The sequence below is a fragment of the Salvelinus fontinalis genome, chromosome 14 (assembly GCF_029448725.1).
Source record: "Salvelinus fontinalis isolate EN_2023a chromosome 14, ASM2944872v1, whole genome shotgun sequence".
NCBI classification, from domain to species: domain Eukaryota; kingdom Metazoa; phylum Chordata; class Actinopteri; order Salmoniformes; family Salmonidae; genus Salvelinus; species Salvelinus fontinalis.
In genome coordinates this window covers 21,914,351-21,939,400 of record NC_074678.1, presented here as the reverse complement: position 1 = coordinate 21,939,400, position 25,050 = coordinate 21,914,351, and the positions used below count along the sequence as shown (strand labels likewise).

At 41.5% G+C, this 25,050-nt stretch overlaps 1 protein-coding gene across 1 annotated transcript; it reads left to right on the top strand.

The window, feature by feature from the left end:
- Nucleotides 1–1,913: 1,913 nt before the first annotated feature.
- LOC129869621 (exocyst complex component 1-like) lies at nt 1,914–23,555 on the top strand. Its single transcript, XM_055944195.1, is given in 20 exon segments — nt 1,914–2,077; nt 10,623–10,754; nt 10,972–11,102; nt 11,294–11,453; nt 11,670–11,687; nt 12,029–12,218; nt 12,220–12,319; nt 12,406–12,648; nt 15,144–15,293; nt 15,509–15,620; nt 20,387–20,431; nt 21,104–21,267; nt 21,425–21,456; nt 21,458–21,524; nt 21,611–21,693; nt 21,891–22,119; nt 22,225–22,408; nt 22,537–22,736; nt 22,967–23,161; nt 23,293–23,555. Coding segments are annotated over 19 exon segments (2,580 nt in total). The 5' UTR covers nt 1,914–2,077; nt 10,623–10,630; the 3' UTR covers nt 23,446–23,555.
- The last annotated feature ends 1,495 nt before the right edge of the window (nt 23,556–25,050 follow it).

The window sequence follows — 25,050 nt, the reverse complement described above, 5'->3', positions numbered from 1 at the left end:
TCAGATATCCAACACCGCCAACTCCAACATCCACATCTCAAAGAGCCATGCTTGGCCAGTAGTTCCCCATCATTCTTAAGACTCTAGGAGAGCCATTGGTACCCTTGGGCCCAAACCATGCCAGAGAGCTGAAAATGACTTGGCGAGAGAAACACACAGGCACTAACAACTGCTGCTTAAAGTGTGGTGTACCCTTTAAAACCCCTTACCCCAGAGTCTTGACCTCTTTCACACACTTCTGAATTACTCACCTCATTGAATCTGCTTCAGACCTCTGGGACTATAATCTTGTTATCTCCTATTTCATATTAGTCTCCTATTATCTCCTATTTCATATTAGTCATATTAAACATATCCTTCTGGGTCAACATGTGAGAACTGCAAATAATTAGATCACAGTCAGGGGCTATAAGGACACACATCTATGTTTTGGTTAGGACATGTTCAATTAACCTTTAAAACAATTACTGCGGAAGAGCAAAAAGACACACTAATATCAGCATTACAGCTAATTTCAAAATGATTCCCCCCCCCCCCAAAAAAACTAAATGAACACATTAAACCACCTCGGTTATTGTGAATATTGATAATGGGAACCAATGATACAATTGTAATGATGTGCACTGAGAGTTGGGATGCAAGTTCAGGGAGTGAGTGTTTTAATAAATAACCACAAGTCAAACTAAGAAACACAGACAACGCACAGCCATGACAGAAACAGAAACAGTAATGCCTGGGGAAGGAACCAAAGGGAGTGACATATATAGGGCAGGTAATCAGGGAAGTGATGGAGTCCAGGTGAGTGATGATGCGCAGGTGCGCGTAACGATGGTGACCGGAGTGCGCCATCATGAGCAGCCTGGTGACCTAGAGACCAGAGAGGGAGCACATGTGACAACAATGACAGAGACAAGATACAAATGTGTATTTGTAGAAAACAAAACATAATTGTGGAACCCAACCTCTTTGGACTGCCTCACTATATTATACTATCTCTTATCTGACCAACCCACACAATTGATTGAATCACGAGATGTCTCTGAGGGACTTGTACAGTATGTGGATGGGGTTTACAGATCCTCCCAAAAGTAAAGATGATCTAGAGCACCCACTTAATTTGGTATATTGATGCTCATCTAGTGTATCCAGGATACTGAGACAAAATAATGTGTTTTTGAAAAATTTCAGTATTCTTATCCAGCTATTTGAAATTATAGATAATTAATAAGACAATTGTTATCATAAATAGTTATCTATATGTTACATAAGTAAACAGATGAATGTTGCCACCTGATGTTCTTTGATTGAATTGGGTCCTGGTGTGAGTCTCACCAGAGGTGTAGGCAGAGAGGAGAGAGCGATGTGTTGTGTCATGTTATGTCCACAGGGACTAGCTAGGCTGTAAAAGTGAGAAGTTGTGTCCATTTGGTCCTGAAAAGGTCATTCTAACACTTTCAGCAGAAATCAAACAAGCCAGCACATTGTCCAAGCCAGTCAACAAAATAGAGTCAGGAACAGTCACACACAACCATACTCAGTAAAGGCACACACATGTTGTGCTTTCACTGAGTGACATCAGGGCTACATGTTTGAGTTTGTGCCAATTTAATGTGATTCTTCACTAATAACTTGGAAAAGTAGACAAATCCCACTTATTTACATAAATGAATTACAGTAGGCCTCAATTCGCAATCGGATTAGATATTCTGAGGATTGAGTCTCGCCTTGGTGTCTGTAAACTACATAGGCCTGTGTGTTCAACCTACAGAAAACGTACAGCCTATACACAACAATAACATGTTGACATTTATTCAAAAACTAGCTACGTTTCTTCATGAATGATGGAAAAGTCTTCACCAAGGACCAGACTGAAAGTGGCAGGTTGTGATGTGACTTCAGTAGTTCGTCACGTGACTGGTCCAGCCCATCCCGGAAACAGAAAACAGCAGGGCAGTGGCCGAAGACTGTTTACTATTTTCCTTTAATAGCGATAGGAAAAATAACACATTTAAATGAAAATAAACAGTGATTAAATGCAGAGTCTTGTGCATGACTCTCTATTCACATCCCATTTGAGGTAAGTGTATTAGACTTGGGACGGCAGGTTTTTATTTTATCTTTATTTAACTCGGCAAGCCAGTTAAGAGCAAATTCTTATTTTCAATGACGGCCTATCGGGGAACAGTGGGTTAACTATCTTATTCAGGGGCAGAACGACAGATATTTACTTTGTCAACTCGGGGATTTGAGCTTGCAACCTTTCGGTTACTAGTCCAACTACCTGCCGCCCCGAGGTAGCCTAATGGTTAGGTCGGTTACCGACAACGTAAAAATCTGTCGTTCTGCCCCTGAACAAGGCAGTTAACCCACTGTTCCCCGGTAGGCCGTCATTGTAAATAAGAATTTCTTCTTAACTGACTTGCCTAGTTAAATAATAAGACACCAAGCTAGCGTGGAGCTTGGTGTTCATATGTTTCTAGACAGCTAACGTTATCTGCCTGAAGAAGTGCACTGTCTTCACTTTACAGAACGACATATGTAACTAACATAATTGCACTTGTGTACAAAATCTGTCTGGCCTCGCATCGTGATATGACGCATGTTTAGTAGCTAGACACGCCCAGAACCATGTTAGCTCGCTTTAGAAAACTGTCAAGCTTGCTCATCATCTCCTTTTCTCTATGGTTCTTGAATTGCAGCAGCTCTTTGGCGCGTTTAATGGCTACCACTGACTTTATATTTGAAAAATTCCCATCTACTTCCATGACCCAAGTCTTTTCTTGCAAAAATATCTTTAGCTAATCATTTGATGTTTTCAATGAGAGCAGTATCTTTAAGAAGTGTATTGTTTAATTTCCAATATCCTCGAGTACCTTTTGATTTTTTAGTAGCTTGTAAATTCAGGGAAATCAAGTGATGATCAGAAAAGGGAGCCAACTGATGATCTACATCTATAACAAATTGTAACAAAAAAGGGGAAATTAGGAATAAATCTATTCTAGATTTACGTGACAGTTTTGTTGGTCCAGGTATAACCCTTAGCATCCGGATTGAAATAACGCAAGGCATCCTCAACACAGAGATCCTTGCATAATGTAATGATAATGTTACCATTTTGAGGGTTTTGACTCGTTCTAGGAGGAAAACGATCAGCAGATGCATCAGGTGTTTCATTAAAATCCTCTGAAATAATTAGAAAAGCCTCTGAGTATTTGTTACTTAAATCCTGTACTTTCCTGGTAAATTGGGTAAAAGGGGTCTTATTAGGAGCATGTGAGTTATGTCCGTATACATTACAGATGATGAAAATAGCATTGTCAAGTTTAACAGTTACTATGACCCATCTGCCATCTTGTGAAGATGTGGATTCTAGAATGTCACCTTTAAACTTGTGAATAAGTGTCAAAACACCAGCAGAATGATTTGATCCATGACTGAAATAGGCCATATCTCCCCATTGTGCTTTCCAAAATTTAAAATCCCTTTCACCCGAATGAGTTTCCTGAAGAAGGACAAAATCTGCGTTACTGCGTTTACAGTATAAAAATAAAGCTTTCCTTTTTGTAGGATTTCTCAAACCCCTAGCATTCAGACTAACGACATTGAGTGAATTGAAAACGAACTCCTGCATTAAAAAAGAAAGTACAAATTAGATAACAAGTATTAATGTGAACAATAAAACAAACAGTGAACCTTGAGAGGATTACTCGAAGGAAAACTACGCTCAGCTGAGGTAGCGGTGGTTAACAGAATAACAAATCTATTTACTTCCTTTTCTTTGGCAAGTGTTCATCAGTTGTAGTTCGAACGGTACATTTATTATTGGCAGTACATTAACTGTACTCATGGTAGTACTCACAGTTCCAATTTGGTTAATGTCAACAGAGTTCCCCAGTAATCATTCTTCCTTCGATAAACGTGTGTGGGCCCTTGAACCCCGCCTTCTTTCCCTCTTGAACCCCGCCTTCTGTATAAGCGGCCACAGTTTCTCTCTGGCAGCCTGATCCTGCGGTATCAGAGCTTCTTTGATGCAGAGTTTCTTCTCGTCCAGAAACTTGTTCCCCTTGGCCATTTTCCATATGATGTCCCTGTAATGGCGCATAGTTAAGTGCAAGATGATATTGCGAGGGGGTCCATCAGATCTTTGTTTCCCAAGTCAATGTACCACATCAATCCCGTCTCTTAGCCTGTCTTTGATGCATGGTGCCACTTTTCCCAGGATATTAATGACTACTTCTCTAATATCCTCTCCCTCTACCTCTTTTACACCTTGGATTTTCAGATTCCACCTGCCAGAGTACCGGTGAAGTTCAGTTACATTCTCACACAGCTCATTATTTTTGGATTGCATTTTCTTCAACTCATTCTCTAGGAACGTTATCTTTTCCTTGTTCACACTCACAATTTTGTGTAGTTGATTGACAGTTTGTGTCACGTTCCTGACCTGTTTTCTGTTGTTTTGTATGTGTGTGATGGTCAGGGCGTGAGTTTTGGGTGGGCAGTCTATGTTTTCTGTTTCTATGTTGGTTTTGGGTTGCCTGGTATGGCTCTTAATTAGAGGCAGGTGTTTTGCGTTTTCCTCTAATTGAGAGTCATATTAAGGTAGGTTGTTCTCACTGTTTGTTTGTGGGTGATTGTCGCTGTGTCTGTGTATTTTCCACCACACGGTACTGTCTCGTCTCGTTCGTTCGGTCGTTCCTGTTTATGTGTTCCTCGTTTCATGTAAGTTCATAGTTTAGGTCTGTCTAGTTCGTTTTGTTATTTTGTATATTTAGTCAAGTGTATTTCGTGTCTGTCTTCGTCTTACAATAAAGTATTATGTATTCATCACCCGCTGCGCCTTGGTCTACTAACTGTCCGAAAGACGACCGTTACAGTTTGACAAATTATCGATCTTCTTTGATGTTTCTTCTGTAGCCCGCTCTATGATGGACACTTTGGAGAGCGTGGCGTCTTGTTTAGTAGACAGGGACTGGATTGCAGAGAAAATTTCCGACATGGAAATGTCTTTTACTTTTTTCACCGGTGGATTTTTACTTGGGGTCTGAGGTAAAGAGGTTGCAAGGATTTCATCCTGGTCAGTTTTGTTCTTTCTCTTGCTTGAGTTCGCGGCTTCTTGTGTATCCATGCTGCTCTGGTTCTCGTTGTGGCTAGCTAGCATGTCAGCCGTCTTCTGTGAGACTTGGACATTTCGTCTACTTTTGTCTTTCTGTCGTGTTCTTCCCATTCAAATTGACAAAAACTAACTAAACTTATCCTATGTCCATAAAAAAATGTTAGTTAGTTTCTTTCAATATTAATAGCCAATATTTGACTGTTAACCACCTGTCGTGTCTTTGCTATCATTAAATTGAAGACTTATAGTTTACATCAAAGATTCCTGTAATTAGTTATTACGCGATCAACTGATTAATAACGTAACTAATTAACTATGAATTCGAGGGCACCAGGGAAAGTAGTCAGATTACAAAGTTATAATTTCCCAATATAACCTTTCAGATATTTTCATATCTGATCAATAGTCTTCTGATTAATGATTTATTTATTTTACCTCACGTTAGTCTCATTCCAAACGTCGTAAATTGTTGGTTATCTGCACGAACCCAGTCTTCACTGAGTCATCCATACATCAATTGTCTTAAATCATTTATTTATTACTAACTAAGTAATTCACAGAAATGCATAAACAAACCAACTTAAAATGGTTACATGAAATGATGGGAGAAATATGCCCTAGTGGGCTGAACCGGCATGGCGGCTTGTTAGACAAAGGGAAAATTGGCGTTCGACCAAGAAGTCACTACAGAGTTCATAATTATAACAATTGACATGCTAATCCTTTACACATGAACGCTCACTAATTCGGGAACAATTGCAATCAATATATATATATTTACCCTCAATGTGTCGTCTTGATCGCTGGAGGAAAGTTAGTTTTTGTTGGAGTTTTTTTAAGGATGGATGTTTCGGCGGTTGTCTTTCTTCGCGTTCAATGATACCGAATTCCTAGCTGCAGACTAGTAGTCAATATCAAAGACTTGTTCTTATTCGTCTAAGAGTTTAACCACGTGGTATGGTTAAAGATTCAGCAATGGTACTTAACCTTCATTCTCCTCCTATGGAGAAAAACATGGTCTATTGATAATTTCTCAGAGTAGGGCTTTTATTCGGATAGCAGAAAGGGGCTGTCCCAGGATGTCTGACCCTAACTGGGCTCAGGGGCGGTCCTTGGATTTAGTTCAAATCAAAAGGGATTTGTATTTTTCTTCATTAAACAGTACAAAATCATATTACACAATTATACAAACAGTATCATACTCACTCATTCATTTTATACAACAAACAGATGTAAACCTCATATCTGAGGTTATTATATAAACAGCGGTATGGTAATGTAGCCACCCCGTCTCCCATGAGTTTCCCACATTGGGACAAACGGACATGTTAATAGCTGGACTCTTCACCGATCTTTTATACTTTTTCCGGAACATGAAATCTGTTCGTACCTCAAGTTCTGTGAGGTGGAAGAAACCTCTTTGTCCTGAAAGTTTACCCTCTCTCTAATACTGTTTGGCCATGAGGAGATTCTCAGGAATTTACGACGTCTCTCTGTGATCACAGCATGGGTTGAAGGAGGAAAGGGGGAGGCAGGGAATGGCAGGGAGAGGGGAATGGGCTTTATGTACCTAAACAGGCAACGTCATGACACCTAACCCTCAATATTGCTTTGAAGAGCGAGAAAACACTCCCTCTCACAGCGACGCAAGCTTGACAGTTTTCTAAAGAAAGATAATCTATCTGAAGAAGAGGAGTCTGTGTTCAGGTCTTTACAACTAGAATTAGAACAGACTTACACGGATTTGTAAGGTCAAGAGCAAAATGAATTAAAGAGGGGGAAAGAAACACTAGTTACTTTTTTGCACTTGAAAAGAAAAACTACAAAAGAAAATCTATAACTGCACTCAAAATTAGCAATGTTTTATGCAAAGATCCCATTACAATATCATCATTTGTCAATTCCTTTTATGAAAACCTTTACAGCTCTCAATTTCAGGAAGATGGTTGTGAAAGCTACATTTGCCACATTCAGAATTATGTCCCTGTAATTGAGGATGATTTCCACTCAGTTTGCGATTCACCTGTGTCAATTGGAGAAATTAGAGAGGCTCTAAATTCAATGAAAAAAGGGAAATCACCTGACCCTGATAGCCTGTCAGTTGAATTCTATAGACAGTTTTGGGAGTTGCTAGAAGACCCGATTTTCAATATGTTTCAAGATTGCATTAAAAATGGGGAAATGGTCTCCACTATGAAACAGGGCCTTATTTCATTGATTCCGAACCCTGATAAAGACCCTTCTCTTATTGACAATTAGAGACCAATTATTTTATTAAATGTTGATTACAAATTGATTGCTCTGGTTTATGCCAAAAGATTAAAGAAAGGAATAGATACCATTATAAATGAGACTCAAACAGGATTTATGAAAGGCCGTCACATAAGCTCTAACATTCGTTTAGTCTTGGAACTTATAGATTATTCAGATGCAATTGACTCAGATGCGGTTGTCCCATTTCTGGACTTCTGTAAAGCCTTTGACACAATTGAACATTAATTTCTCTTTAGGTCTCTTTAAACTTTTTGAATTTGTTGAAAATTTTATTAAAGTAATTTGCGTGTTTTACAAAGATATAAATAGTTCTGTGCTACTAAACCTAATACTGCCAAAAGATTTAGTATCAACAGAAGTGTACGACAGGGATGCCCAATTTCGCCGTTTTTATTCATTTTGGTTGTGGAACTTCTATCTCTAGATATTCTGAATAATGCAAATTTGTATGGTTTAACCATTTTTAACAGAGAAATCAATTTCCCAACTGGCTGATGATACTACTCTTTTCTTAAGAGACAAAGACCAGGTCGCACATGCCCTTAATGCTATAACTGCATTTTCTATTGCATCAGGATTAATGCTGAATGTTTCTAAATGTGAAATCTTATGTTTATTTGACTCTGATAAAGACATTTAGAATATTCCTGTAAAAGACTGTGTTAAATATTTAGGAATACATCTGTCAAAAAAAAATCACTTAGTCAGACGACATTTGAATTTCTCTCCTAAAATTAAGAACTAAAAATATATTTAATAATTGGCTACAAAGAGATCTTTCTATACTTGGGAGAGTACTTCTGTCCAAGGCAGAGGGACTGTCTCGATTTGTGTACCCCTCATTATCGTTGTGTGTAAATCCAGCTACTTGTAAAGAGATCAATAAGACCTTTCTTGACTTCATCTGGAAAAATAAGTCTCACAAACTAAAAAAAATCAGTCCTTTCTAACAAAAGAGCTGAAGGCGGTCTAGAAGTGTTGGATTTTGTTGACATAAATAACACTTTCAAGATAAACTGGTTGAAAAAATGTTTGATCGATACTGATTCAATATGGTATTTCATTCCAAATAATGTGTTTAATACATTGGGAGGTCTTCAATTTTTACTGAAATGTAATTATATTCCTGAAAGATTACCTGCTAAATTGGTGTAACGATTCTCCTCTTCGTCTGAGGAGTAGGAGGAAATATCGGACCAATGTGCAGCGTGGTAAGTGTCCATAATTCAATTTTTAATAAATCAACTGAACACAAACAAACAACCAAAACAGTTCTGTATGGTGAGACACAGAAAATAACTACCCACAACCCGTAGTGAGAAAACCGGCTACCTAAGTATGATTCTCAATCAGAGACAACGATCGACAGCTGCCTCTGATTGAGAACCATACCAGGCCACACACAGAAATACAAACATAGAAAAAACAACATAGAATGCCCCCCCCCCCAGCTCACGCCCTGACCAAACACATAGAAATCGACAACCTAGACATAAAACATAGAAACATACAAAGCAAACTATGGTCAGAACGTGACAATTGGCTAGGTTTCACCAACAAGCTTTAATGGCCTGGAAAATATGTTTCCTGCACAATTTTTCCCCTCATAAAGCTCCTTTGTGGAATAATTCAGACATAACTGTAAGGAATAAGTCATTGTTCTACCCCAGCTGGCATGAGAGGAATATTGACTTTGTTCTTGATATTTTCGACAACAAGGGTAATATTCTCACATATGATATTAGCTGATGTACGAAGGGCTATATATATAAAAAATAAACTTGATTGATAAACTTGATTGATGAACAATTTATAACATTGAAAGAGTTTCCAATACCTTTCAGAGAGTTTATTTCTGTGATCAAAGCCGTTCCCAGTGGTCTAACTACACTTAAGAAAAGTCATCTTTATTTTGGGAATGATCACAAAGTTTATCCAGAACTCAGATTGGAAGGCGTGGGCTTACTTGAGAGATCTTGTTGTAATAAATATATAAGACAAATTCTTCATTCACAAAACCAACTTACACCGAGAGGAAAGTTTTTCTGGAACATGCTTATTCCTGACATTGTCTGGAAAAATGCATGGTTAAGGCCTTACAAATACTGTGTACCACACAAAGTTAAGGAAGTGCACTTCAAAATTTTACATAAGATATATCCATGTAATTCTATGATTTCCAAATTTGTGGCTATTGATGATATCTGCGTTTTCTGTGAAAAAGAAGGTGAGAATCTGTCTCACTTGTTCTTTGAATGTAAATTTGTGTCATAATTTACTTATTTACCATTATGAACACTGCCTATATTTTTAACATAAAATATATAATATGTTACTATTGCAATGATAACAAAATCACTGAAATGATTGTTAATTTTTTTATTCTTGTTGCCAAATACTTTATACACAAACAAAGATTCCAAAATTCTATACCAAAATTACCAATTTTTCTGATTGAATTTAATCATCTTATTAAAACATTAACCCTAGTGAATAACAACAAGAATAACATCTTCATGATTCATTATAATAAGGTATTTTCAGAGTGAATATAATTGCACTTAAATTGTTTATTTTTTGTATTTTATTTTTATTGATATTTTTTGTATGTTTGAGTATTGTTAATACCTGTGTTTGGTTTGCTAGACATGTTTGATGTAGCAATGTAAGTTGATTTTTGTATTATGAATTTAAAAAATAATAATAAAATAAAAACATGTTAGCTCCCTTAATAGCTACATGCTAGCCAACCTTTGTTGCTTTAGTTGACTGCACCTGTTGACTGCACCTGTGACGTCAATGGTGCAGACGGTCTTGATAATATATATTTTAGGAATGTCGGAAAATGTTATGGTACAAATCTTGAATATGGTACTTAGCTAGTTGCACTTGTAAATTATAGTGTTATAGGCTGTGCCCCACTGGGAGGAGTACAATGGTATTTTCCTGCAGCAAAAATGTATTATGTTTAACGTTAGTTGCTTTCACATAAAGGTTATGATTGCAGTAATGGTGCGACAATTGGGAACTCAAGGGTAAAAAACGAGGTCAAATCATGACGTCTGTGATCTTCAGGTCGGAACTCTAAAAATAGGCCCGAGTTCCCGACTTGATATTCCATTTTTTACCGAGTTCCCAGTTGCCTTGAACACACTGAAGTCGGAAGTCTGAGATTTCCCAGTTCCCAGCTGTTTTGAAAGCAGCATAAATCTGTTTGATTTATATTTTACAGTCACCACAATGACAGCCATCAAGCACGCCCTCCAGAGGGACATCTTTACGCCAAACGATGAGCGTCTCCTCAGCATTGTCAACGTCTGCAAGGCGGGGAAGAAGAAGAAGAACTGCTTCCTGTGTGCCACAGGTAGAGCATAAATGCTTTTAAAGTCTAACATAAATCAGCTAATTTCACCATATCAGTGTGAAATAATGTACACATTCAAAACATGAAAACCACTATCAGAGATTTAACATCAGAATCAAATGTCTCTGAACAGTGATTTTACTGAAAATACTACTTATAAATGGATCTACAGCTCACTCACACCCCAGTATTATAACTGTTTGATGTGTCTACCCAGTCACCACAGAGAGGCCTGTGCAGGTGAGGGTGGTGAAGGTGAAGAAGTCAGACAAAGGGGATTTCTACAAGCGACAGATGGCCTGGGAACTGAGCGATCTGGCTGAAGTGGATGCAAAAGATGCCAGCAAGGTCAGGGAAAGACTACTTTTTCTCATCTTCCTCTCACTGCCTGAATGTAATTTCTCATAACTTTGTCTTTCTCTCCTCCTCTTCCACTCCCTATGGCCAATGTTATTTGTCTTCCTTTCCTCTTATGCTTTGTCTTCCTGCTAATTTGTTTGATATTGACATTTGGCATCTCTGCTGTTCTTGTCATTCAGGAGAACCCAGAGTTTGACCTCCATTTTGAGAAGGTGTATCGATGGGTGGCCAGCAGCACAGCTGAGAAGAATTCCTTCATCTCCTGCATCTGGAAGCTGAATCAGCGTTACCTGCGGAAGAAGGTGGAGTTTGTGAATGTCAGTTCCCAGCTGCTGGAAGGTATGACGGCTCTCTAACTATGGGGGAGGATGAAAAAGCTTGTGTGTTTTCTAGTGACCCTCGCTGTCCCCTGTGCCTTGCATCGATGAGACTCTTCTTTCTTGCCTGTTCCCAATCTCATGAACTCAACCTGAAGTGTCTATGTAAGATATGAGTTGACCTTGGTGTGGCTTAACACGTCTTTATTCTTACTCTTCTCAAACTCTCGCTGGCCAGAGCTTCCTAAAGCGGAAGGTTGGTAGCACTTAACTTATTTTCCCATTTCCATTGTGATTTCACTGTGATGAGTAACCATTCTCATAGTCGACTCACACATCTTTGAAAGCTGTTGCGATTGTTTGCCGCCTTTGGCTATTAAGTGAGTGGCTGTTGAATGGGTGCTACTGTATGAATAATAATTGTCTGTTCTGCTTTTTGTTTAGTTTGTTGTATTATATAGTGTATATGTGTTTTGATGATATAGTTGAACGAATAGCAGGGGGATGTTTTTTTGCTTGTTTGTTCATGTGTGTGTAATGTGTGTGTACTATGTTAAACCATCCTCTCCAAGAATGAAAACACTAATTTAGGTTTAGAGTCAGTCCCCAGTGGTGAGAGTCAAAGTGTTGCCGGGGGTGATGAGGATGCTCTGGATGACTACCAGGAGCTGAATGCCCGTGAGGAGCAAGATATCGAGGGCATGATGGAGGTGTGCGAGTACGCAATCTCTAACGCTGAGGCCTTCGCTGAGAAACTCTCCAAAGAGCTACAGGTTCTGGATGGGGTGAGTAGACAGCCATGGAGCCCAGATCTCCCAGAGCAACCGCCTCATCCAGATCAGCAACACCAACAACGGCAAGCTCCTGGACGAGATCCAGTTCCTGGTGGTGAGGATGGGGTTGAGGAGGGGTTTCATGTTTCAGTTGGTTTGGTTTTTTGAGATGACGTTGAATGATGAATGCCTGTCTCTCAGAACTACATGGACCTGTCAAAGGGACACATCAGGGCCCTGCGGGAAGGAGACCTTTCCTCCTCCAAAGGCATTGAGGCCTGTATCAATGCCTCTGAGGCTCTACTGCAGTGCATGAACGTGGCACTCAGACCAGGTCATGAGAAACTGATGGCTGTGAAGCAGCAGCAGCACCTGTTCACTGAGCTCAGAGATACCTTTGCCCGGCGCCTCACCAACCACCTCAACAATGTGTTCGTCCACCAGGTAATCTACACACCACGGTAACACTTTGCAATGGTCTCAAGATTTTTATTCTGATTTAAATTAAAAACACAGACACCTGAACAGCATTCATGACTAGATACCAGGCATAACAGTGCACTATATATGTGTTTCTTGTTACAGTATTTTAGTCTTTCCTCGTTTTGGCAGGCAGCTCTTTCTGTCCTCCTCATCCACTTACTGGTTAAGTTCTAACTCCTCTGATCCTCTCTTCCTGTCTCTGTCCTCTTTTCTTCCAGTACTGCTCTGGTCCTCCTATTCTTCACTCTCTGCCTGACTCTAAACCACCCCACTTTGATCTCTCTGCTCTCTGTCCCTGTACTTGTCAGTTCAACCACTTCAGTCACTTCAAAATGACCATCCCTCAGTTCTATAGGTCCTCCTGTATGTCGCTTCCAGTGAGTAGTACCTTCACAGCACCCCCCTTGACCCTCCACTCTAAACTATGGCCTTTCTTACTTATCTACACACATGTGTTTTTTTGTTGCAAAAACGCATTAATGACCGTATGGGTTGTGCTGTTCATGACTACATTGCTAACCTTCCTCTTTTATCTCAATGGGTCTAAAAGCCTCGAAGTGCCTCAGACTTTCTTCCTTCATTGAAGGCCTTGGTTCTTCTTGTACTGACTATCAGTGTGCTGTGCTGGGGTGCTAAGTCATTATACCTCTGCCTGTCTGCTCTGCCTGCATGCTTGGTTGCAGCACCAATAGCAAGTAAATAGACTGAGAATGGTAGAATATGAGGAAACCCACTGATATGGGAATTTTAGCAGCAAATGAAACACGTGTTATTGGCAATGAAGTTATTTGATTTTGAATGCTAAGGTGTGGGATATGGACTTAAGAGTAAACTCAGGACCCTGTTTTTCAAAGATAATTTGTAAAAATCCAAATAACTTCACCGATCTTCATTGTAAAGGGTTTAAACACTGTTTCCCATGCTTGTTCAATGAACCATAAATAATTAATGAGCATGCACCTGTGGAACGGTCGTTAAGACGGTGGGCAATTAAGGTCACAGTTATGAAAACTTAGTACACTAAAGAGGGCCTTTCTACTGACTCGGAAAAACACCCAAAAAAAAGATGCCCAGGGTCCCTGCTCATCTGCGTGAACGTGCCTTAGGCATGCTGCAAGGAGGCATGAGGACTGCAGATGTGGCCAGGGCAATAAATTGCAATGTCCGTACTGTGAGACGCCTAAGACAGCACTACAGGGAGACAGGATGGACAGCTGATCGTCCTCGCAGTGGCAGACCATGTGTAACAACACCTGCACAGGATTGGGTACATCCGAACATCACACCTGCGGGACAGGTACAGGATGGCAACAACAACTGCCTGAGTTACACCAGGAACACACAATCCCTCCATCAGTGCTCAGACTGTCCGCAATAGGCTGAGAGAGGCTGGACTGAGGGCTTGTAGGCCTGTTGTAAGGCATGTCTTCACCAGACATCACCGGCAACAAGGTCGCCTATGGGCACAAACCCACCGTCGCTGGACCAGACAGGACTGGCAAAAAGAGCTTTTCACAGACGAGTCGCGGTTTTGTCTCGCCAGGGGTGATGGTCGGATTCGTGTTTATCGTCAAAGGAATGCGTGTTACACCGAGACCTGTACTCTGGAGCGGGATCGATTTGGAGGTGGAGGGTCCGTCATGGTCTGGGGCGGTGTGTCACAGCATCATCGGACTGAGCTTGTTGTCATTGCAGGCAATCTCAACTCTGTGCGTTACAGGGAAGACATCCTCCTCCCTCATGTGATACCCTTCCTGCAGGCTCATCCTGACATGACCCTCCAGCATGACAATGCCACCAGCCATTCTGCTCGTTCTGTGCGTGATGTCCTGCAAGACAGGAATGTCAGTGTTCTGCCATGGCCAGCGACGAGCCCGGATCTCAATCCCATTGAGCATGTCTGGGACCTGTTGGATCGGCGGGTGAGGGCTAGGGCCATTCCCCCCAGAATTGTCCAGGAACTTGCAGTTGCCTTGGTGGAAGATTGGGGTAACATCTCACAGCAAGAACTGGCAAATCTGGTGCAGTCCATGAAGAGGAGATGCACTGCGGTACTTAATGCAGCTAGTGGCCACACCAGATACTGACTGTTACTTTTGATTTTGACCCCCCCTTTATTTAAGGACACATTATTCAATTTCTGTTAGTCACATGTCTGTGGAACTTGTTCAGTTTATGTCTCAGTTGTTGAATCTTGATATGTTCATACAAATATTTACACATGTTAAGTTTGCTGAAAATTAATGCATTTGACAGTGAGAGGATGTTTATTTTTTTGCTGAGTTTATATTAAATGGTTAATCTTCTACTAACACCAGTCCCCAAGATTGCAGGGGATGTCCCTAAATGGTCCAAGAGGGTCAAAATCAGTCTCTCTCTGCCTGTGTGTGAAACTGAGAGTTTGTGTTTCTCTATTTGTCAAGCCCTTGTTAATTCCCTGTGCTGCCTATGTCCAGGGCCATGACCAAAGCTCTGTGCTGTCCCAGCACATGGCAGAGCTGACCCTGCCTAAACACAGCCCCCTACACAGGGACCTGCTACGTTACGCCAAGCTCATGGAGTGGCTGAAGAACACCCAGAGAGAGAAGTACGAAGGCCTGTCCAGGGTGAGTGGCTTTGTCATCATTATTACCACTATCTGGTATCATCAGTGTCTCTATCAGGTATCATCAGTACCACTATCAGCTATCATCATTATTATGATCAGCACCACTATTACATCTCTATTTATATCATCATCATCACCAGCAGCACAACGATAACGTCTTATTGCATTTCATGACAATTAAACAATATATTTGAATTTTCTCTCCATTTTTAGACTTATGTTGATTACATGACCAGATTATATGAACGAGAAATCAAAGATTTCTTTGAGGTGGCGAAGATCAAAATGGCGGGCACAGCCAAGGAGGGGAAGGGAAATAAGTTTGGTAAGACCATGAGTGTTTTTTTTAAATGTGGGATGTGTGTGTGTGATTGTTTGTCTTTTCTTTTCTCTGTGTAGCCTTGTAGTTTTCTGTGTGGTTTGTTTGAGGTGTTTAGCCAATTAGTTGTTGTTTTTCCCTTGGGTTGTTGCGTATGGTTTGTATTTGTGGTGTGTGTACCGTATGTGGTTTGACTTTCAGGTAAGTGTGTGTGTAATTTTCTTCAATATTTGACCAGCATTTTCTGCATGGTTCATTTCAGCAAACATGTACTTACCTGGTCATACTGCCTCCTGTTTCGTAGCCTTTCACTGCCTAGGAAATGCTCCTGTGTCATGTCATTGTCCTGCTCAGTGTTGCTAGCTGGTGTTTTGCTCAATGTTATTTCCCTATTTGGCTGCTTACTGTATGAAGCCATGACATAAACCAAAGCCTGATATTATCCGTACTACTTATTCTGACTTCAGAGTATGACTTCACTATTTGAGTGTTTTAAGACCAACTGGAGATCCTAAACATTACAAGAAGAATGAAAACATTAATTTATGTTTTCCTGTAAAGTAAACTGATATGCAGTATATTAAAGTAAGGGCTCGAGTCAATCCCTAGCGTGGAAGATCTGCGATGTAGCACGGTTGAAATTTCTATGTAATTTCTGTTTGAGCCGACATATGCAGCGTTTGCCGTGAATGCAGTCTCCACGAACGCGGAAACATTGCCTTTAAATGTCAATCACGCTATAACACAAATGTTTTGCAATACGAATTGAATCTGCACTCAATCAATTTACAGTGCCTTGCAAAAGTATTCAGCCCCCTTGGCGTTTGTCCTATTTTGTTGCATTACAACCTGTAATTTAAATTGATATTTATTTGGAATTCATGTAATGTACATAAACAAAATAGTCCAAATTTGGTGAAGTGAAACAAAAAAAATTACTTGTTTCAAAAAATTCTAAAATATAAAAAACGTAAAAGTGGTGCGTGCGTATGTATTCACCCCCTTTGCTATGAAGCCCCTAAATAAGATCTGGTACAACCAATTACCTTCAGAAGTCACATAATTTGTTAAATAAAGTCCACCTGTGTGCAATCTGTGTCACATGATCTGTCACGTGTATATACAGTGGGGAGAACAAGTATTTGATACACTGCCGATTTGCAGGTTTTCCTACTTACAAAGCATGTAAAGGTCTAATTGTTTATCATAGGGACAGTGTAGTGTATCATAGTGTATCAAATACTTATTCTCCCCACTGTATACAGTCGTGGCCAAAAGTTTTGAGAATGACACAACTATTAATTTCAACAAAGTTTGCTGCTTCAGTGTCTTTAGATATTTTTGTCAGATGTTACTATGGAATATTGAAGTATAATTACAAGCATTTCATAAGTGTCAAAGGCTTTGATTGACAATTACATGAAGTTAATGCAAAGAGTCAATATTTGCAGTGTTGACCCTTTTTCAAGACCTTTGCAATCCGCCCTGGCATGCTGTCAATTAACTTCTGGGCCACATCCTGACTGATGGCAGCCCATTCTTGCATAATCAATGCTTGGAGTTTGTCAGAATTTGTGGGTTTTTGTTTGTCCACCTGCCTCTTGAGGATTGACCACAAGTTCTCAATGGGATTAAGGTCTGGGGAGTTTCCTGGCCATGGACCCAAAATATCAACGTTTTGTTCCCCGAGCCACTTAGTTATCACTTTTGCCTTATGGCAAGGTGCTCCATCATGCTGTAAAAGGCATTGTTCGTCACCAAACTGTTCCTGGATGGTTGGGAGAAGTTGCTCTCGGAGGATGTGTTGGTACCATTCTTTATTCATGGCTGTGTTCTTAGGCAAAATTGTGAGTAAACCCACTCCCTTGGCTGAGAAGCAACCCCACACATGAATGGTCTCAGGATGCTTTACTGTTGGCATGACACAGGACTGATGGTAGCGCTCACCTTGTCTTCTCCGGACAAGCTTTTTTCTGGATGCCCCAAACAATCTGAAAGGGGATTCATCAGAGAAAATTACTTTACCCCAGTCCTCAGCAGTCCAATCTCTGTTCCTTTTGCAGAATATCAGTCTGTCCCTGATGTTTTTCCTGGAGAGAAGTGGCTTCTTTGCTGCCCTTCTTGACACCAGGCCATCCTCCAAAAGCAGCTGAATCAACTTTAGGAGACGGTCCTGGCGCTTGCTGGACTTTCTTGGGCGCCCTGAAGCCTTCTTCACAACAATTGAACCGCTCTCCTTGAAGTTTTTGATGATCCGATAAATGGTTGATTTAGGTGCAATCTTACTGGCAGCAATATCCTTGCCTGTGAAGCCCTTTTTGTGCAAAGCAATGATGATGGCACGTGTTTCCTTGCAGGTAACCATGGTTGACAGAGGAAGAACAATGATTCCAAGCACCACCCTCCTTTTTGAAGCTTCCAGTCTGTTCGAACTCAATCAGCATGACAGAGTGATCTCCAGCCTTGTCCTCGTCAACACTCACACCTGTGTTAACGAGAGAATCACTGACATGATGTCAGCTGGTATTTTTGTAGCAGGGCTGAAATGCAGTGGAAATGTTTTTGGTGGATTCAGTTCATTTGCATGGCAAAGAGGGACTTTGCAATTCATCTGATCACTCTTCATAACATTCTGGAGTATATGCAAATTGCCATCATACAAACTGAGGCAGCAGACTTTGTGAAAATTCATATTTGTGCCATTCTCAAAACATTTGGCCACGACTGTACACCTGTTCTGAAAGACCCTAGATTTTTATTTTTTTTATTTTTACCATTATTTTACCAGGTAAGTTGACTGAGAACACATTCTCATTTGCAGCAACGACCTGGGGAATAGTTACAGGGGAGAGGAGGGGGATGAATGAGCCAATTGTAAACTGGGGATTATTAGGTGACCATGATGGTTTGAGGGCCAGATTGGGAATTTAGCCAGGACACCAGGGTTAACACCCCTACTCTTACGATAAGTGCATGGGATCTTTAATGACCTCAGAGAGTCAGGACACCCGTTTAACGTCCCATCCGAAAGACGGCACCCTACACAGGGCAGTGTCCCCAATCACTGCCCTGGGGCATTGGAATATTTTTTTCTTTTAGACCAGAGGAAAGAGTGCCTCCTACTGGCCCTCCAACACCACTTCCAGCAGCATCTGGTCTCCCATCCAGGGACTGACCAGGACCAACCCTGCTTAGCTTCAGAAGCAAGCCAGCAGTGGTATGCAGGGTGGTATGCTGCTGGATTCTGCAACACCACTAAGCAAGGGGCACCACCAAGCAAGCAGCACCATGAAGATCAAGGAGCTCTCCAAACAGGTCAGGGACAAAGTTGTGGAGAAGTAAAGATCAGAGTTGGGTTATAAAAAATATCTGAAACTTTGAACATCCCACAGAGCACCATTTTATATCCATTATTAAAAAATGGAAAGAAATGGCACCACAACAAACCTGCCAAGAGAGGGCTGCCCACCAAAACTCACAGACCAGGAAAGGAAGGCATTAATCAGAGGCAACAAAGAGACCAAAGATAACCCTGAAGGAGCTGCAAAGCTCCGCAGCGGAGATTGGTGTATCTTTCCATAGGACCACTTTAAGCCGCACACTCAGAGCTGGGCTTTACGGAAGTGTCCAGAAAAAAGGCTATTGCTAAAAGAAAAAAATATCGCCAAAGGCATGTGGGCGACTCCCCAAACATATGGAAGAAGGTACTCTGGTCAGATGAGACTAAAATGTAGCTTTTTGGCCATCAAGGAAAACGCTATGTCTGGTGCAAACCCTACACCTCTCATCACCCCGAGAACACCATTCCCACAGTGAAGCATGGCGGTGGCAGCATCATGCTGTGGGGATGTTTTTCATTGGCAAGGACTGGTAAACTGGTCAGAATTGAAGGAAAGATGGGTGGCGCTAAATACAGGGAAATTCTTGAGGGAAACCTGTTTCAGTCTTCCAGAGATCTGCGACTGGGACGGAGGTTCACCTTCCAGCAGGACAATGACCCCTAAACATACTGCTAAAGCTACACTTGAGTGATTTAAAGGGAAATATTTAAATATCTTGGAATGGCATAGTCAAAGCCCAGATGTCAATCCAAATGAGAATCTGTGGTATGACTTAAAGATTGCTGCACAACAGCGGAACCCATCCAACTTGAAGGAGCTGGAGCAGTTTTGCCTTGAAGAATGGGCAGAAATCCCAGTGGATAGATTTGCCAAGCTTATAGAGACATACCCCAAGAGACTTGCAGCTGTAATTGCTGAAAAAGGTGACTCTACAAAGTACTGACTTTGGGGGGTGAATAGTTATGCACGCTCAAGTTCAGTTTTTTTGTCTTATTTCTTGTTTGTTTCACACCAAAAAATATTTTGCATCTTCAAAGTGGTAGAGATGTTGTGTAAATCAAATGATACAAACCCCCAACAAAATCCATTTTAATCCAGGTTGTAAGGCAACAAAATAGGAAATATGCCAAGGGGGTGAATACTTTCGCAAGCCACTGTATTCATATTTCAACGCTCTGAAAAACAACCTTTTCATTTAGAGAGCTTTGGTTTGGTAGGAGTACAAGGCTCTGCTTTCCAAATTCAGAATTTCAGTTTTTTCTTCTACAGAACAAAATGAACAAAATGTTTGTTTTCCAAAAGGATGTCTTCAGGGCAATTACAGATTTTGTAGCGCATGTCAGTCTGTTACCTTTGACCTCTTAACGTGCTGCATGTCATGAGCCTAACATGTCTCTGTCTCTGATGCCTGCCGTTCTAACCGTTTGCCAGCCACGCTTCCGCGGAAAGAGAGTGCTCTCAAACAGGAAACGGAAAGTAAGTATCCCATGTGGGTCACGCAGTCCCACATCTGTAACCTGCCCACACCACTACCCACCTGCTCCCCACTACTATGTCCCTGAAACTGCAGCACAGCCAGAACCCCCTTCCCCCTGCTTAGAACCCTCCTCCCCTACAGACTTCTTCTGCCTAGAGTACACCCAACCTTCCATTTATAGAGCACATAAATTAACATCTATCAGACATACAATAAGCATGCACATTCTGTATTTGTGGCATAGGATACTACTCATTCCCAATACAAAAGGATACATTGGGGTCAACATATCCAGCAAGTTTCTCTGACAATGAATGTCCAACATCCATAATAAGATGAATTTGAACTCTTACAAATGGTCTTTATTACCAAGCACACATTTGAATGTTTCATATTTTCTTCTCTCTCAATTGTCTTCAGCTGTTCATGTTATGTGTAATTACTGCTAAACAAACATGTTTTAAAGATGCATATTCACATGTGCTTTGTGGCACACTTTTTCAGATGCCACAAAGTTATTTATTTTCAACAGCACAGTTGCTCTGCTTTGAAAATAAGTCAATGTGAATGCAGCTTTGGTCTCAGGGGCAATAGATAGGGCAGTGTTCCAGAGACTAGTATTTATCCTGTGGTTTGAACATGTTTCAACTGTTACCTTTCTCGTGCCCCAGGCCTGCATGGCAGCTCCGGGAAGCTTACAGGCTCCACCTCCAGTCTGAATAAGCTGGCAGTGCAGGGCTCCAGCAGCAGGCGCTCCCAGTCCTCCTCACTGCTGGACATGGGAAACATGTCTGCCTCAGACCTGGATGTGGCCGACAGGAACAAGTTTGACAAGGTGATAGTCACTGAGAGGACCATAGCCACCATACTACAGTCTTTATCGTGCAGATACTACCTGTGGGTTTTTGTTCATCTCTTTCTAGATAAGTAATTTGTTTTGTGTGTTTTTTATTTATATTGATCAATTGATTTAGGTGTCTCTCTCTTTGTAGATCTTTGAGCAGGTTCTTAGTGAGCTGGAGCCTCTGTCTAGCAGAACAAGACTTCATCAGCAAGTTCTTCAAGCTACAGCAGCACCCCACCCTGGCTCAGGTAAATTACATGCTAATCTGACTGGCTGAGTGTTTGCAAGTGAGATTATGAACAACTTTCAATTAACCACAGTTTTTTTCTATCAGGGAGAAGTGGAGGAATCGGATGGGGGGGTGCCCTCCAGACAGCCACCTCCAGGGGAGTACAGACACTTCATATCATCGACTGAGTGAGTAGCTAGCTTCTCATTTCTTACTGACATTTACTGTATGCTCTTAATGTCCATCAATAGTACTAGGGGCACTAAACATGCAACAAATATGACAAATCCATATGTCATCTTTCATGGTCCACCTCTCTGCTATCGTCTTCACTTTTCCCATATTCTCTTTCTTTCTGTCTTATCACTTATCTGGGCCTCCTCAGGAAGGACATGGTGCGGTTGATGATGAACAAGGTCTTCCAGAGCATTGAGACAGAACTTAACAGCCTCATCGCGCTGGGAGACAAGATTGACAGCTTCCACTCCCTGTACATGTTGGTGAAGATGAGTCATCATGTGTGGACGGCAGAGAATGTGGACCCCGCCTCCTACCTCAGCACCACCCTCGGCAACGTGCTGGTCACCGTCAAAAGGAACTTTGACAAGTGCATTGTGAGTAGCGCTCACGTCAACAGTTGTTAAAGGAATCTGTTGATCTGTGTATCTAGTGCTGTTAGACTATTAGCTGTGTGTGAACCAGTTCTTTTTCCGTCTCAGTCGGGTCAGATCAGACAGATGGAGGAGGTTAAGATCTCTAAGAAGAGCAAGGTGGGCATCCTGCCCTTTGTCGCTGGGTTTGAGGAGTTTGCTGAGCTGGCTGAAACCATCTTCCGTAATGCAGAGCGCAGAGGAGATCTGGACAAGGCATATGTCAAACTCATCAGAGCTGTCTTCATGAATGGTGGGCCTAATATTTGCTCATGATTTGGTGGACAAGTTAAATAGAGTCATGTGGTTGGCTTCTAATCTGTGTGATGGTTGGGAAGCAGTGCTCTGATTGGTGTTGGTCTTGCTGTGGGGTGTTTCCAGTGGAGAAAGTGGCCAATGAGAGTCAGAAGACGCCCTGTGACGTGGTGATGATGGAGAACTTCCACCACATCTTCTCCACACTGTCCCACCTTAAGATCTCCTGCCTGGAGACAGAGAGGCGAGAGGCCAAACACAAATACACAGACCACCTGCAGTCCTATGTCATCAACTCCCTGGGACAGCCCCTAGAGAAACTCAATGTGAGAGAGAGGGTTTATACTTGGCAATGTTAAAGTGTTTTGAGGGAGTGCGGCATGGGTGTAGAAACTGAATTGAATTTGTTTCATGTTTGTATTTAATCTATACATTGTATGATAAATATAACTCATTAGAACTATCAGATATTTCAGACATACTCAAGACGTATGTGAAACATAAAGAATCAAACAATACACACAGCTAATCAGTTATGCCCCTCTATGCTTTGCAGCACTTCTTTGAGGGAGTGGAGGCACGTGTGGCCCAGGGCGTACGTGAGGATGAGGTGAGCTACCAGCTGGCGTTCAACAAACAGGAGCTGCGCAAAGTAATCAAGGAGTACCCCGGCAAGGAGGTAAAGAAGGGACTGGACAACCTGTACAAGAAGGTGGACAAGCATCTATGTGAGGAGGAGAGCCTGCTACAGGTGACAGACAATCTAGCAGTTTATAATACAAATATTCTGTTCAGTTTAACAGCTGGAATGTAAATGTGTTGTAATGGTTGATCCAAGTTCTTTGTACAACAGTTGAATGAATTCCCCATTTTCTCCACTAGGTGGTGTGGCATTCCATGCAGGATGAGTTCATCTGTCAGTACAAGCACTTTGAAGGCTTGATTGGCCGTTGCTACCCTGGGTCTGGAATTACCATGGAGTTTACCATTGGAGACATGTTGGAGTACTTCTCAAGCATTGCACAATCACATTAATTGTGTGTGTGTGTACTGAACAAAAATATAAATGCAACAATTTCAAAGACTTTACTGAGTTAGTTCATATTAGGAAATCATTCAATTTAAATAAATAAATTAGGCCCTAATCTATGGATTCCATATGACTGGGAATACAAATATGCATCTGTTGGTTAGATACCTTTAATAAAAAAAAGTAGGGGCGTAGACCAGAAAACCAGTCTGGTGTGACAACCATGTGTCTCATGCAGCGCGACACACCTCCTGTGCATAGAGTTGATCAGGTTGTTGATTGTGGCCTGTGGAAGGTTGTCCAACTCCTCTTCAATTGCTGTGCGAAGTTGCTGGAACACGCTGTCGTAGACGTTGATCCAGAGCATCCCAAACATGCTCAATGGGTGACATGTCTGGTGAGTATTCAGGCCATGGAAGAACTGGGACATTTTCAGCTTCCAGGAATTCTGTACAGAGGGGCAACATGGGGCTGTGCATTATCATGCTGAAACATGATGTGATGGCGGCGGATGAATGGCACGGCCATGCGCCTCAGGATCTTGTCACGATATCTCTGCATTGATATTGCCATCGATAAAATGCAATTGTGTTCGTTGTACGCAGCTTATGCCTACCCATACCATAAACCCACCGCCACCATGGGGCACTCTGTTCACAACGTTGACATCAGCAAACTGCTCGTCCACACCGCTGCCATCTGCCCGGTAGTTGAAACCGGGATTAATCTGGAGAGCACACTTCTCCAGCGTGCCAATGGCCATCAAAGGTGAGCATTTGCCCACTGAAGTTGGTTACAACACCTAACTATAGTCAGGTTAAGACCCTGGTGAGGACAACGAGCATGCAGATGGTACCACAGGTGAAGAAGCCGGATGTGGAGGTCCTGGGCTGGTGTGGTTACACGTGGTTTGGGAAGCCAGTTGAACGTACTGCAAAATGCTTTAAAACAATGTTGGAGGTGGCTTATGGTAGAAAAATTAACATTCAATTTCTTGCAACAGCTCTAGTGGACAGTCCTGCAGTCAGCATGCAAATTGCACACTCCCTCAAAACTTGAGACATCTGTGGCATTGTGTTGTGTGACAAAACTGCACATTTAAAAGTGGCCTTATTGTCCTCAAGCACAAGGTATGTAATGATCATTCTGTTTAAACAGCTTCTTGATATGCTACACCTGTCAGCTGGATGGATTATCTTGGCAAAGGAGAAATGCTCACTAACGGGGATGTAAACAAATGTGTGCACTTTAGAGAAGTAAGCTTTTTATGCATATGGAACATTTCTGGGATCTTTTATTTCAGCTCATGAAACATAGGAACAGCCCTTTACATGTTGCATTTATGTTTGTCCGGTATAACATTACACATGCTCTTTATTGCGTCATAGCGCCTCACACAAAATAAATATTATTTACTGGAATCAATCCGGCATTGCTGTGTGTGTGGCCAATATAAAGTAGATTGAATGAAACTGATTTAACCGCACTTGAAATTGTCAGGAAGGGAATGAATGAATGAACACTTGTTAAAAGGTAGTGTGTGTGTGCACGTCTGTCAGGTAGCCTAGTGGCTAAGAGCATTGGGCCAGTAACTGAAAGGTTGCTGGTTC